Source organism: Equus caballus, chromosome 30 (assembly GCF_041296265.1).
Source record: "Equus caballus isolate H_3958 breed thoroughbred chromosome 30, TB-T2T, whole genome shotgun sequence".
NCBI lineage: Eukaryota > Metazoa > Chordata > Mammalia > Perissodactyla > Equidae > Equus > Equus caballus.
In genome coordinates, this window is record NC_091713.1 from 12,404,646 (window position 1) to 12,419,844 (window position 15,199).

General features: G+C 43.3%; 1 protein-coding gene across 8 annotated transcripts in view; it reads left to right on the forward strand.

Moving 5' to 3' along the window:
- The window catches only part of GREM2 (gremlin 2, DAN family BMP antagonist), a 102,972-nt gene extending 89,629 nt beyond the window's left edge, over nt 1–13,343 (forward strand). For 4 of the 8 annotated variants that reach the window (XM_070256073.1, XM_070256074.1, XM_023632408.2 and 1 more), the window contains 2 exons: nt 1,117–1,299; nt 9,819–13,343. In XM_070256073.1, coding sequence (XP_070112174.1) covers nt 9,820–10,326 — 507 coding nt within the window. In that variant the 5' untranslated portion in view covers nt 1,117–1,299; nt 9,819 and the 3' untranslated portion in view covers nt 10,327–13,343. The remainder of the gene's footprint in view (nt 1–1,116; nt 1,300–9,818) is intronic. The other 4 variants (XM_001492571.6, XM_005607947.4, XM_005607948.4 and 1 more) reach the window with 1 other exon arrangement.
- Nucleotides 13,344–15,199: the final 1,856 nt, after the last annotated feature.

Here is a 15,199-nt window from a genome sequence, read left to right on the forward strand (position 1 = left end):
GTCTGAGTTCAGCATCGGTTGTCAATAGGAACGAACCTGAAAAAGGCAGGGTGCATAAGACTTAACACCAGCTGATCCAGACTTCTTGTTTCAATTAAATTACTTAATATGGGACTTTCCAGGCCTCTATGGACCCATTAGCCAACAGAATGTTTTGAAAAACTGTCAGGAAAGAGAAGTTGCAGAATTCAAGAGACTCGAGTGCGTGAATAGGAGAGTAACAAAGCCTGAACTCTTTCTTCATAACATTTACATGTGGACATAACATTTTTGCCTATCAAAGAATTCAAGGTTGAATTATTCTTCTTGCCCAGTATCATTACACAATTTGCACTCTTAGAAATAATACTATAATATGATAATCTACTTTAATATGCCTTAGTGTGCTATTCTGTAAACATTTGTAGTTCTAAATCTATATAACCTCTCACAAACTTTTTTATTGACATCTAAAATTTGCAGTGGATGTCATTTAAAGAATATTGCAAAGTTGATGTTTTAAAATACATTGTTTTCAATAATCTTCTTAACGTCTCTAGAAGAATCCAAATACCATAATAGCTAAATCCTATAGCTAGTTTTTGCCCACTATTATACATTTTTAAAAATACATGTAGAAATACTTCTTTAAACAAAATTTTACATTATTTTTTCTCTTGAACTCATATTTCACTCTGGTTCTCCCCACAGAATTTTTCCTAAAATAAAATGTTTGTGTTTGAAAGTCTTTATTTTTCACGCTGTCATTCTTTTCAAAAGTATGCACGTAAATTTTCATTTCAATTCTGTTGTCATAAAGCTTTAACTATTTAAATTATCCCTGTGGATTGATTACTCATTAGAGTAAAGAACAGTATTTGATCAAAATAGTATAAATATGTTACAAATTCAGTAAATAATTATTAAATACACAAAGGTAAATTTCAATTATTTACTTGTCTTTAAGAGATGCTCCATAGATGGAAATTTGTTGTTTTATATGTTTTCATGAACGAATAATCCTTATTTCCAGGAAGAGACAAGATTTGGCAGACATTTTCTGTGCATGTGCGTATGATTAATTATGCATATAATATATACTAAGGAAGTATGTTCTTTGTCATCTCTTTGCTCCAGCAACTCTCCTTGGTAAATGGTCTTCAAACTGGCATCTGAACATTCCTGGGAGTTACAGAAAGACTTTCCGAAGGGGTTTGTGACCAAGGGTAGTTTTAGAGGAATCAGTATTCAAATCCTAAACCTCCATTTGTTCCTTCTCTTCTAAGAGATCTGCTGGAGAAAGCGTCTACGACCGGACAGGCAAGTTCTCTTTTTCTGCTATTTCAGGATGGCCTTCTTCCACTTGTCAAAAGAAAGCTATGGCTCTCATCCACCCTGCTCGTATGGGGGTGTATCGCCTGAGGTATAACAAAGCTCTAGGTAGGCACCAAATAAAGGGACAATTCTGTATTGGTGCGCTCACTAAAAAGTAGATGACTAATAAATCCTTTTTCAAGTCAGGCTGTTTCCAATACTTTGCTTTAAGTCAAAATTGAAGGAGGATCTAATTAAATTGTCAGCTGATATAGCACCAAAAATAATTTTTTGATGATCACTATGTGATTTTTCACATGTAAATGAAAAATTTTAAGAAATGGAGATATTCTTTGCTATTAAAAACAAATTTCTATTACAATCTATTTATGTGAACATATTTCCTCAATATATGGTTAATTCAATGTCCTAACAACATTAAGTAAGCATTCACTTGCTTTCCATTTTGTGCTCTGTACTGTGAAAATTCGTCTTTCATCCCATGCTTGTACCCATGATGGTGGCCATAGACTTAGTCATCAGATCTTTGCATAATCACAACCAAAAACCAAGACAATAATTTCTCCTGGCATGTCTTTTTCCTGGGAGGCTGTTCCTTGCATCTTAATAGGCATGGTTGCATCCTTGCCCATACCTAAATCAATCACTTATAAGAAGGGGAGAGTAACCAGTAGTCTTGGGCCAACCAACTTTCCAGTCCAACTCCATGGCATGTAGGAAGGCCCATGAAGAACTTGGACTCCAATACTCAAACAAAATTGTGCTTCTCTTAGCAAGAAAGAATGGGGACTTTGGCTCTCACATGGTAAATTAACACCTTTACCAAGGTTTTTATCAGGGTCTGTCCTAATGCTCAGCTCTCTGGTTTGGGTGAAAGGATAAATATTGTGCTGTTCATTGAGATAGGAACTGTCAGAAGAGGAAGTGAGAAAATAGGATGAGACTTGGAACATGCAGAATTTCGGGTGCCTACAGGACATCCGGGGAATGTTTAGTAGGTAGTTGGGCTCGAGTCTGGGAGTCATGAGCAGAGAGCTGGCGGTTGAAGTCATTGGCACAAGCGAAATTCTTCATAGGAATGTGAGGAATAAGAAAACAGGGTTAGGGAAAAATCCTTGGGGAACACCAACCAACCTTTTAGAGGAAGCCAGAAAAGAGATGGAAAGACTGAAGAGAAAGAAGGAAAAAGACTTTTGTCATGAATTCCAGAGGAAATAAAAAGGGGGTCCACAGTTTGGCCAGGCTCCGCCGTGTGCTCCGTCACCATCCCTGTGCACTACTGTCCAACAAGTGAAACGAAGGAGCTTGATGGAGAGAGTGCACGGGGGACGTGGATGGAGTCCATGGCAGGAGGCTTTTGATTTTGCTCCAAGTGTTTGAGAGCCTCTCTGATTTTTATGTCTACACAGACAGAAAATCTATACCCTGCTCTCAGGGAAGCGGAAGCCTGCTGTGCTAGAAGCTTGCTCTGAACACGCAGGCTCTCCTGGGAGGCGATGAGGAGGGGTTGAGGAGGGCAGAATCACCGCAGTATGACCGATCCCTGGAGCAACAACCTAAAACCTTCATCTGGAAAAAAAAAAAAGATTCTGCCCAGTGGCTGCAGAGAACAATGTCACTGGCTATCAAATTCTTAATGGATGGCTCATAATTTCTTCCTTCCTTTCAAATAAAACTCATGGGCCCTTTAGCTCAGAGAGTTCTTGGAGCATGACTTGATCCCAGTGCTACATTCTTCATAACAGCAACATGGAACAGGGCTGGGGTGGAGGTGGGGGGCTGGCAAGTGCCATTAACGCCATTTTACAGAGGGGAACCTGGAGAAGCCTGGGAGTGAGTCACATAGAGTCACGAAATGAGCTGCTCTGAGCCCAGAAACCTCGTTCTCACTCCCGTTCCCAAGTGGCCCTGCTCGAGAGAACAGCCACTACGTGTGGATAAGTGCACAGCATTTCCAGAGCTTTCCCAACCATTTTCTCATTAACTCAATGCTTTGCTGCCATCTTGCCTCAGTGTTACATTTCCCAGACTGAGCTCATCCCAACAATGTCTTCCCAGATTAAAAACTCTGATTACAAATTCCCAAATGATACACTTGCCATCCAGAAGTCAAAGTAAGTAATGATAGGATCACTTCTTCTTTGCTTGAAAACCTTTTTGAAAACATAGTATAACTTTTCCAGATGAAATTAAACTTCTCCTGGAACAAAACCATAGTCAGTGTTCCACTCAGGCAATGTCACTTGGGAAAGTAAATGAATCCATTTGGATTTCAAACTTCTGAGTCATGAGGGATGCCCTAATCATTCTGCTTTGAAATTGCAAGTCACTTCCTATTCTTCTCATGACAGGTTGGAAGATTTATAGTTAGTACTTCTTATTTTTCCTTTCCTAATATTTTAATCTCTCTCTCTAACTTACAAGCAGTTGCAATCATTCCTTCTCAGCATGCCACTACTGCATTTGAGTTTGGAGATCAACTCCATTGTAATCAGAGAGATGCAAATTAAAATGAAATAAGATGGCATTTCAAATTTTTCAGATAGAAAAAAAGCAGTAAATCTGGCAACACCAAGTGTTAGCAAGTATGTCCAGCAGAGAGACTGGTGCATTACCCAGGGGAGAGAAAACTGCTACAAGCGCTTGGAAAGTAACTTGGCAAAACTTAGTCAAGTTCAAGTTGTACATATCCTGTGACCCAGCAATTCCACTTCTCGGTGTCTCCTCCAGAAAAACACTAACAGATGGGCATAAATAAACACATGTAAAAATGTTCAGTGCTGCGCTGTTGGCTACAGCGAAAAAAGTAGAAGCAACCCAACTGTCCCTCGGTCAGGTTTGGTATACTGTGCTTTATTATTGAACAATCGAGATGAATAGACCCCTTCTGAAAATACCCACATGTGTGAAATCTCAAACACCTATCTTTGAATTAAAAAGTTGCAAAAGAAGAGTGTGGTACTATTTACGTGAATATCACATATGCACACAGAGACACACCCTCATACACAAAACATAAGCAGTAAAAAGGGAAAAGCGTCAATAGTAATGACATACACCGACGTCGGGACACTGGTCCTCTCCATGAGGGTGGGAGAGGATGGGAGGACGATACTGAAGCTTGACCTATGTTGTTCTTTTTCTTTCAAAATAGAAAGAGATTGCAAAATAAAGATGGGAGACATTAATATCATTTTCATCTTGGTAGTGGGTACATAGGATTTGTTATATGTTCTGTCTTGAAATGTTTCATGGTTAGAAATTTTAAGATTCAAAGCTACTTTTCCAGCAAAAGTGCCTAAAGGTGAAGGGAACGCCATGTCTGGATTGGATAGGAAAAGTTTGGAGTAGAATTTGGCAACGTTTTTCTGTAAAAGACCTATACTAAATGGTTTTGACTTGGTGGGCTCTGTGGTCTCTGTCCCCACTACTCACTCTGTCCTTTTAGCACAAAAGACAGCCATAGAGAAAATGTAAATGAATGGGCGTGGCCGTGCTCAATGCAACTTTGTTTACCAAAACAGACCTCAGCTTTGGGTTTGGCCAATGGGCCATAGCTTGCCTCAGATAACAGCTGCTGGAGGTAAGAGGCTTCAGCAGACAAGCAATCTTAGGCTAAGAGGGTGATGTAGAGGAAGATCCCCGGGCCAGGGGACAGCCACCTCTGCCTCTAGAGTTAGGGCATTAGTTGGGAACCAGACCACCACTCTCCCAGCCTAAGAATCCAAGTCATGGATGAAGTACCTGTGGTACTCATAGAACGAATAAAACTCATAAAAATAATCTCAGAAGTCTAACATCACTGGGGATTTTCTTCTGGAGTTTTCTGTTTGGTTTTGAATCTGTTTTCACGGGGCTGTGGGAGCAAGTTTGTCCCAGACGTGCTTGCCGATACTCAGTCCTGGATGCTTCCCTTCAGCCTCCCAAGCACGCCCTAGAATTCTCAAGCCACAGAAAGTGTTTGAGCCCCATCTCATTCGCCACTCCCGCACAGCCCAGTACTGCCTCGAGCTGATCTCGAAGACTCAGCAAGGTCACTCTGGAGTGAGTTCTCAGCTTAGCTGCTCCCTTGGCCTTCGGTCACCTACATACACCTTTTGGCAAGGATGATTCCGCACTGCTACATTCTTTCCTAGAAATTAGAAAGCTTTATTGCTCAAGCTCCTATTTAGAACCCCTTGACACCTCTAAGAAGGTTCGATAAAAGGGGAAAGTTATTCTTTAGCTGCCTGGTTACTACTTCAGCCTGTGCAGCCCATGTTCTGGCATCTACCAAGGCCAGGCCCCAGGGCGTTCACTTAAGAGGAAAGTGCTTCCACTACCTCCTCCTGTGCACAGCCCACTTTGGCCAACCCAGTCTGCTTAACCCATCAACATTTACAGTCTTGGCACCCTCTGCAAATTGACAACATCGTCAGGCCACAAGGGTGGTTAATAAAACCAACAGGATGTATTTATGAGTTTCTTCTGATACAAGCCAAACACAAGCTGTGAGGGTAAAATGCAGTGTCCTCGTGCTGTCGGGACTGGCAGTTGTGGCAGCATTCCTGAGAGGTTAATTGGATGCCAACGATTTCTCTGAGGAGGAAAGAGATTCAGGGCAGAGTAGGACTCCGGCACGCTAACTTCAGGTCCTGGTGGGGCCACTAACGTGTGTGCACCGATGGTCAGTGAAGCGAAGAAAGACCATGCTCATTCTCTCCCCGCCGTGAACCCCACACAGCTAAGGGCTGATGGAGTATGTGCCGTGAGCAACAGCTGACTCAACTGTCTTAATGCCCTTGAAGTCAAGAGGATACAACCTAACAGTCACCGCAGCAAAATACCTCTTGCCTATTCAGCTGTCCTGACACTGAGACGCCAGGTCCTTGGCACTCCTACTGTTGCTGTGTGTGAAGGAGAAAAGAAACGAGTGGTTGGGAAGAAAAGAAGAGCCCGGCTTGGCCCCAGTAATTGAGCTTTCATGAGCCTCGTTTCCCCATCCTGAAAATGGAAGGTTTGCTTTTCTTCTTAGGTTCTTGTGAGACATAACTTCTAAGGGTGATTGCCAGATGTTCTGAAAATGTTTTAAAGCCTTCAAAGAATGTATGTTGTTAATCACCATATCTAATACTGTTGACTCTATGAGTTTTTGCCCCAAATTGATCTGAACATGTTTTAGCTCTGTTCTTCCTGACAACAGCTAGGACCTGTTGAGTGAAAGCACACATTTTTGAGCCCATCAGAGATGCATGTGAAGCTGTTACTGGAACTAGCAGTGGGGGACCAGGCTGACTCTGTAAATCTTTCCTGGCTAGGACTTGCAAACTTTTGGTTGTGTTTACTCAGAATGTTAATAATTTCGGAAATTATTAAAATGGAACCAACATACTTTCTTTTTAAGAGACTATTGAGATCGCAAATCATTCTGCAAATATAATAAGCTTTGTAAGCTGAGTGAGTCCAATATTCAAAGCTTGCCATGAGCCTGCTGGAAGTGTGGCCATTTTCATATGACACTTCATGTGTGGAGCTAAGCAGGCATGGGAAAAGTCTCTTAAAAACTCAGCCTCAAAATTTCAGTCATTGTCTTGGACAAAATGTTTTTACAAAGAAAAAAAAACTCCCCTTTTTGCCTCTTTGCTCTCAAGTTTTTACTTCCCTCACCCCATGTCATCTAAGTTTACCCAACTCCTGCACTTCTGGCAGTGTCATCACCTGGAAGAATCCCATTCAGATTTTGACAGACTCGTTTAGCTGTTACTTCCTAGGCATCTTCTGTTTCCTCTCCAGGAAGAATGGATGATGCTCTTTCCCTGTGCCCTTACTATCCCCTGGCGCCACTGGTGCCCATGGAAATCACCAGCAGCAATTCTTTAAAATACGGATCTCAAGCTCCACCCCGGCTTTACTGATTCAGAATGTTTGGGGGTGGGGCTCAGGAATCTACAGTCTAAAGCATCCCAGGTGATCCAGATGTTGTTGGTCCTAAGATCACTACCAGGAGCGCCTGTGCCATCGTTCCTATGAAACTGTTGCACTGTAGTTTGCACACCTTTCTCTATCTTCTTAATTGCCAGCATGTTGAAGGCAATGAGACACACGGTATTCATAGTTCATTCAACTCATGTTTACTGAGTGCCAACTATATACCAGGCAGTGTTCTGAGTGCAGGGCAGTCAAGGACGAATCAGCTTCTCTCTTGGACCTTACATTCCAGTGGAGGAAGTCAGACAATACAAAAAGAAATAAGATCATTAACCACTATCTATAAAATGGTAAGTGCCACAGAGAAAAATGAAGCTGAGAAGTAGACAGTGAAAGCCAGAGTTGCGGTGAAGTTCCCACGAAGGCCTCACCGGGAGGTGACAATTGAGCAGACTTGGAGACTGTGTGGGAGAAAGCCATAAATGGGGGGTGGGGGGGTCGTACAATTCTGGGGGAAAGGCTCTAGAGCAGAAGAATGCTGAGCACATTCTAGAAACAAAAAGGTGGTCAGTGTGGCTGGAGCAGAGTGAGCAAGGAGGAAAGAGCAGGCGAAGAGGACCCATGAGATAAGGACGCGGGGAGCAGAGCTCGTCAGGGCTCATCAGACGCTGAACAACTTTGTCTTTGTCTCCGAGGGAGGTCCTGGAAATCACAATGCTTATCACAGTGTTTGCTCCAGAACAAATAATAAATACTTGACGAATGAAGGAATCTTCTGCTCGGTGATATGCACAACCTCTTGTGACTTAGACTAATAACAGTGACACAGAGAAATGTTTTAGCTTACATTTTTTTATGTCGTACATTACATCCCCAGAATTTATTTATCTTATAACTGAAAGTTTGTACCTTTTGACCACCTCTCTATCAAGCTATCTATCTAGCTTAGATATTTTAACACATATTTTTAACAAAGAGGCTGCTAAACTCACTTGGAGCCAGGATGTGTGGATTCAAATATACTGGCTGTGTGATCTTTGAAAGTTACACAGCCTCTCAGTGCCTCTGTTTCTTCATCCATATAATGGGGGCAATAAGACCTATTGCATAGAATAGTGAGCATTATGTTTATACATGAAACTGTAAGAGTGTCTTATGTGTTTTGAGCACTAATAAATATTATTATTAGCATGAATATATTTGACATTCGTAATAATTCAAAGAGCTTAACATATGATAAATTTTAGTCATTATATATGCTTATGCCTGCTATATATAATATTGTAATTAACATACATTATATAACTATATAACGTTCTTTCCATATAATTTTTACATGCCACTTTTTGGGGTGTACATATTAAAGGAATGAGCGTTTCATGCAGATCCATGAGTGGTAAACTATGCCAAAAGAGAGTGAATAAATGTAAAGATAGTGGTAAGGATGAGGACAAGCATGAAGATGAGAGTTACAGTTGTAAAAGCGGACAAGAATCATCTCTATTGAGGGATGTTGCTGTCCCTGAGGGTATTCATGAAAATATAACAATAAAAACTGTGAATTAATTTCTGAAGAAGTCTTTCAGTCAGACTTTGGTTTGCTTCCTACAAGACCTGGTTTAGAGTAAAAACAATTTCTCTCTAGTCCCCACCCCTGCTGGACTTGTGTCATGGTCCCCTAATACACAGACTGAAGAGACAGTCCACTCATGTGGGTCACCACCGCATTGTTCTAAGGCAGTGTTCACACAGACTTGGAAATTTCTTAATTCACGACTAGGAAGCGGTTTCCACTATGAGAATCTAATTCATGACTCTTATTTGAATTGTTTGAATATCTCTGTGCAGATGTTAAATGTTATTATTTGTAACAATTAGCAGAGAGGCAAAGTGCAAATATTACTTTTCCTAATCTGTGTCCATTCCTAACTTTCATATTCATTTTTAAGAAACTTGTGAACCGTGCCCACCTTTCCTTCTGTTTTTATTAATTTCCCTGAGCATAACCATGTCTAGCGGTTAATTTTCAGGGCTCCAGAGGCAGACCTCTGGCTCCGGATCCCGGGCCTTTACTTAGAGATTGTGTGACCCTGGGCAGATTCCTCAACCTCTGCGGTTCTCAGTTCCTTCACCATGAAGTAGGGATGATAAATGGCGCCACCTCCAACATAGGGCTGTTTGAGCATCAAATGAGACATCCATGTGCAGCACTTAGGACACGCTGGGCACATCCTACCATGAGCTGACATTGGGCACTAACTATCATTGGTACTTGGGCCACCTGGCTTCAGCTATTTTGACAGACTTTGCTTTGCAATTCTGTGGTTGTGTTTTCTAACTGTATTATCACTCAGTGACCATTCTGTCCACCTCCTTGCCTTCGGGGCAGTATTCAGGACATCTTCCTTGCTGTCTGTAAGTGTACCCTTTAACCATTTCTCACCTCCAGCTGCCCCCGGGCATCCAGCAGCCAGCCTCGCCCCACCTGCCTGCACTCCTCCTCATAAAACCATAAAGCAATCACGGGAAGCCGGTGCCGCGTGCGATTACCCGCCCCAAACAAACCCTCTAACGCTTTTCTCGTTTCGTCGTTGCAGGATGCTCTGGAAGCTTTCCCTGTCCTTGTTCCTGGTGGCCGTGCTGGTGAAGGTGGCGGAGGCCCGGAAGAACCGGCCCGCGGGAGCCATCCCCTCGCCTTACAAGGACGGCAGCAGCAACACCTCGGAGAGATGGCAGCACCAGATCAAGGAGGTGCTGGCCTCCAGCCAGGAGGCCCTGGTGGTCACCGAGCGCAAGTACCTCAAGAGTGACTGGTGCAAGACGCAGCCGCTGCGGCAGACGGTGAGCGAGGAGGGCTGCCGCAGCCGCACCATCCTCAACCGCTTCTGCTACGGCCAGTGCAACTCCTTCTACATCCCGCGGCACGTGAAGAAGGAGGAGGAGTCCTTCCAGTCCTGCGCCTTCTGCAAACCGCAGCGCGTCACCTCCGTCCTCGTGGAGCTCGACTGCCCCGGCCTGGACCCTCCCTTCCGACTCAAAAAGATCCAGAAGGTGAAGCAGTGCCGGTGCATGTCCGTGAACCTGAGCGACTCGGACAAGCAGTGAGCGCGGCGGGACGCTGCCCGCCCTGCGCGCCCGGCCGCCGCCGCCTCCGTCCCTGTCCTCCGAGCCACCCACACGCTGCCGGCGTCCCCGCAGCAGCAGCACGTCTCCGGGGGCTGACGGTGTCCTTGTCACGAGCGCGGACCGCAAGTGGAGCTTCGCTGATGTGTTTCTGACCGACCCCGGGCCTCACCTGAGCCTCCCAAACCAGGCTGTGTACCAGGCCCGAAGGAAGATGCTGGAAAATCACCGCCCACCACGCAGCAGTCGGAGAGGATCTTTCAGGTGACGCGCTGTCAGTCCGGCATGGATGTTTCCACCATGTGGAAAAGCGAATATTGCCTTGGCCTGACCCTACACTCCAGCTCGCCCCTTCCCCGTGCACCGAAGGATGCGTCAGTCCGCAGAGCAGCCCCTCCAGCCTCTGCTGGTCCCCGGCCCGCTGGCTGGGAGGGTTCGCTCTGGGGGCTCGAGGGCTGCCCTCTGCGCTGCTGTGATGCGGCTTGGACAAGGTCTGTAAAGAAGATGTCCCTTTGCTGGGAGGTTCTCCTAAGGAAGCTGATGCCAAGAAGACCACTTGAGCCACTTGGATCACCAAGTGGGCTTCCCTGGGGACCTTGCTCACAGCAGGCCACTGTCTCCCCCACCCCCAGCCACCGGCGCCTCTTTTTCCTCACTTTCCCCATCGGTGGACTAAAGATGAACTCTGGTGTGCATGCTATTATCGCTGCAATTAGAATATTGTTACACACAAAGGTCTCCATATTAACGCTGGTTTCATAATTGACCTATATTGTAAAGAGCTGGTAAAAAGTATTTTAGACCTCTCCATGTATTGTTTCACGTGTTTTCACTCTGGCTTTGCAAGCAGCATTCTGAGTAAGGACCAGAGCAGGTGGGTGACCTGCCCAGAAGGTGTTTTACTCAGAAGTAATGCGTGGTCAGCAGTTCACTGTCATGCACCTATTCCTAGACTGCGCAGGGAGATGGGAGGAGTTGCGATTTTTGCATTGAACTCATATTTCACTGAAGACACGAAAGCATTGTGGCATACGTAGGAATGGGGGTGTAAGGGATGGGTGTAGGGAGGGGATGCACTGGGAAGTTGTTACCCAAAACTCAAAAGTCCCTAGAATATTTAGTATGCATATATGGAGTGAGAAGTATACTATTTCACTGCCATGACTCTAAGCAAGAAATATTTCCTGTTAAAAGAAAGAAATATTTAAAATTATAAGGAGCTGGGTCACTTTGTGGTATAGGAGGAAGTAAAGGCTAAAATCTAGAGAATAGAAATCTAGTTGAACTGTCCTGCAGAAAGCAACTGGCTTCCTTTTCAAAGAACGGACTTCAAAAAGATGAGAAAACATTAAGTCACCTTTCATTTTTTATTTGAAATGTTGAGGTTTTCGTGTTGTGGTCTCTTGACACAAGGTTGACATACTTTATTTCCCTGCAAAGTTATACCTACTTTGAGTCCCTTTGCTAAATTGCCCACTAAAAGCTTCCCTGTGAGTAATGTTTCCGGAATCTGATAAATGTGAATGAGATGCCATTGGTGGGAAACAGCATACTTTGAAAACCTTTCGCTGGTAATTCCTCAGCACTCAGTCTCAAGTGCTCCTGCCAAGGGGACTCCGAAAGGCCTGCTTTCTAGTTATGTGAGAGACCCTCTTCAAGCTGCTCTGGGAACTGAGGCTTCCTGACCTTAGACAGCGTGCGGGGCGTCACCTGACATCAAGGATTTGGGAGGGGTGTGGCACATGGGTGAATCCGTTTTCTGCCCATGCACAGCTGGTTTCATTTCTGTTACTTCTGTAACACCAGGAGACCTGAGCAAGCATATGCTATTGTAAAGAGGGTCTTGGCTTCAGAAATGGGTTTATACAGCCCTAAATCAGGTGGCAGAACTCAACAGACAGCCTTGCGGGCTTGAACGTGCGGATGGAGAGAAAGACCAGGAAGGGTGTCCAAGTTCAGAATTGATTTTCGCATTAGTGGAAAACCTCAAGGCAGACTCAGTAGAAAGACAGGCAGCAGAAAAGCTGTGAAGAATGTAGGGCCATGTGATTGTGATGGAGGCTAATGGAGTGGAGTAGGAGGGGAGAGAGAGGTAGAATCTGGCTGACCACAAAGCCAACCACTGTCGTTTTATTAACACAGAACCCGAGCAGATAAGGCAAGCAATAAGCTATGAGCTCACAGAATACAGACATGAGCACACTCTTTGAACCCAACTGTGGATTTAGCAGTGGAAGCAATATGATATGCTGCAGTGTGAAGCTCCTTCTGGGGGTTCTTGTATGTACAAAGTTTACCTTATAATGGCTCAAATTGTATTTAATTGTTTTTTGTTGTTTATAAATGAAGAAAAGCTATAAGTATAATGTAATTATTTTATAGGTGTACTATTAAATTATAGAACAAATAAAGATACTCTAGGATTATATGCGATCCTGGTGTGATGTGCCATGAAAATGGAATTCTGAACTTGTTTCAGAGGGCAGTGAAGGAGCATTGTGCGTTCAGAGTGCTTTTGTCCAGCCATGGTGAGTTCAACCCCTAGCCTACATTGCACCATCTCCTTTGGGGCCTGGCATCTTCAAAGAGAATCAGAATCAGGCACGCAAGGAGCAGAGGTGGTGGGGATGGCTCTCAATCCTGGTCTTGGGGAGTTTCCAAGTGTCTTAACAGATCCCCCAGCGGCTGAAGACAGAATTCTGAACCTGTTCTTACTGTGCTCTCTGAATGAGAGATATCGAACGAGGAAACCTTGAGAAAATGCTGCAAAGAGACGTTTGCTGTAGATCTCGTCTTCCCTGGAGCAGCCAGTACATCACTTGATCCTACAAGCCAGAATTTGTCCTGAGTTTTGTCCATTTTCACATTCACTTTTCACGAGTTTCAACATTTCTTAATTTAAATACTTCTTAGTTTCACAGTGTCTCCATTTTTCCACTAATTGACTTATCTATCATTCAAGAAACTCAATTACCAATAAAAAATAAAAACTTAATAAATTGCGTATGGTTGATTCACTGTATGGATTTCCAAGAGATTAAACTTAATAATAAATAATTCATTTTAGTTTATTAAGTGGGACAGATAAATACTGCCCTTAAATGAGACCAAGATATTCCAATTCACTTGTTTCTGAAGTTGACTGATTGATTTTTAGTTTATAAAGTCAGTGAAAATGAATTTTTGCTATTCAATGAACAACTTAGAGTTTAGAAAGCTCGTTTGGTGGTTGACCTATCACCACTGATTATTAATATCTGCATGGGAGATAACCAATAAGACCAAATCGTAAATAGTAGAATTAAAATTTGTTGATGATCAGGTTGTCTTCTGAGTTCTTCTTAACTCCCCATCCTGCCACCGTCTTCACCCAATCCCACTGCCACTACTTCTCAAACACAGCAGGCAGCTGATGCCCTTTATCAAAAGAGAAATATGGGGAATCGTGCAGTTTTTGTTGCTGTTTGTATCCATTGGCATTTCTGTGTTGCTGGCTTCTCTAGTAATCAGTCTAGGATACATGAAAGAAGAAAAAAATGCCAGGGAACTCACTGCCATATCGTTACTTGAATCCTGAAGTTTTCTGACCTGGTCTGCCTTTTCTCCACCTTTTAGAGCCTTTTTATGTTTGAGATATATATATATTTCAGAGTCATCAGTGGAAGGAACAGGGAGAATGTGTCTAATCCATCTTGTCTGGAATCAGAAGTCTTCTGAATCTTTGTAAGGTTTATCACCTATTTGCTAGTATATAATCTTAGAGTTTGGTATATATATGGCATACCAATCAAGCCCTCCAACATACTTGCCCCGTATCTCTGATATGGTCCTATTACACGAGGTCAATCATATAGTGGACCATTATGATGTTTTATGGAATGTCCATAAGAACCAGTTCACTTCAGATTATATTTTGACAAAGGGTGTAAGGACGTACATAGATTTGGGAGCAAGGCCAAAAAATGAACGTAACCGTTGTTCATCCCATGGGAAAGCCAATGGCATCTGGTTCTCCTTCTCGATAGGTATGGCAGAAAAGACATTTGCTAGATCAAGTGCTGCAGGCTGTTTTAATCTGCTCTAACAAAGAAACCACACTGAGCACAGGAGCTGCCACCAGGGCTACTGCCCTACTGCCTGCCATGTTCCATTTGATTTCTGAGGGGCTGGCCTGGTGAAATACATGAGGATACTAAATATTAAAGTCTTTGAAATTTTCACTAATTTCCCCATTCCCTCTGGAATTCAGCATTGTTTTTGATTTACTCTTTTTGCTGGACTAGGAAGCTTCCGAAACTTCTACTTGTCCTTCCCCACTACAATAGCTCTTACTCAAGAAGTCAAGGAATCAATGTGAGGCTTCTTCAAACTACTAAGAGTCTCCCTTTCAATTATGCATTTGGTGATGAGGGAAAGGAACACCAGCTTGGTCCATGGACCAGTGGGCCCTGTGAGAGCCAGACCTTGGCTAGGACTCTAGTGGCTTTCATATAACTCCACTTTAATAGAAGTCATGATGGTTTATTGGGTCTCCAGATATCAGCATCAATTCAGACCCAAAGCAATAATCCTCAAATTCTGAGTATTCTTCTTTTCTCCACAGCACATTTACCTGAATAAATAGTCATAAGTTCCTTGATTAAGTACTAGGGGAATAACAAATGAATATATCTGCCCTCATATCACAGGGTCTTTACTCATAAAGAATCAGCATCTCCTTCAGCAAATGGGTTCCAAGTCTAATCTGGAAACCAAGCAAGGGATTGTGATTTTTAATGAGATACTACCCTATGCCTCTTATCATCCATCATTCATCTCTTTTGACTATATAAATTAAGCAGTACCTTTATTGGCA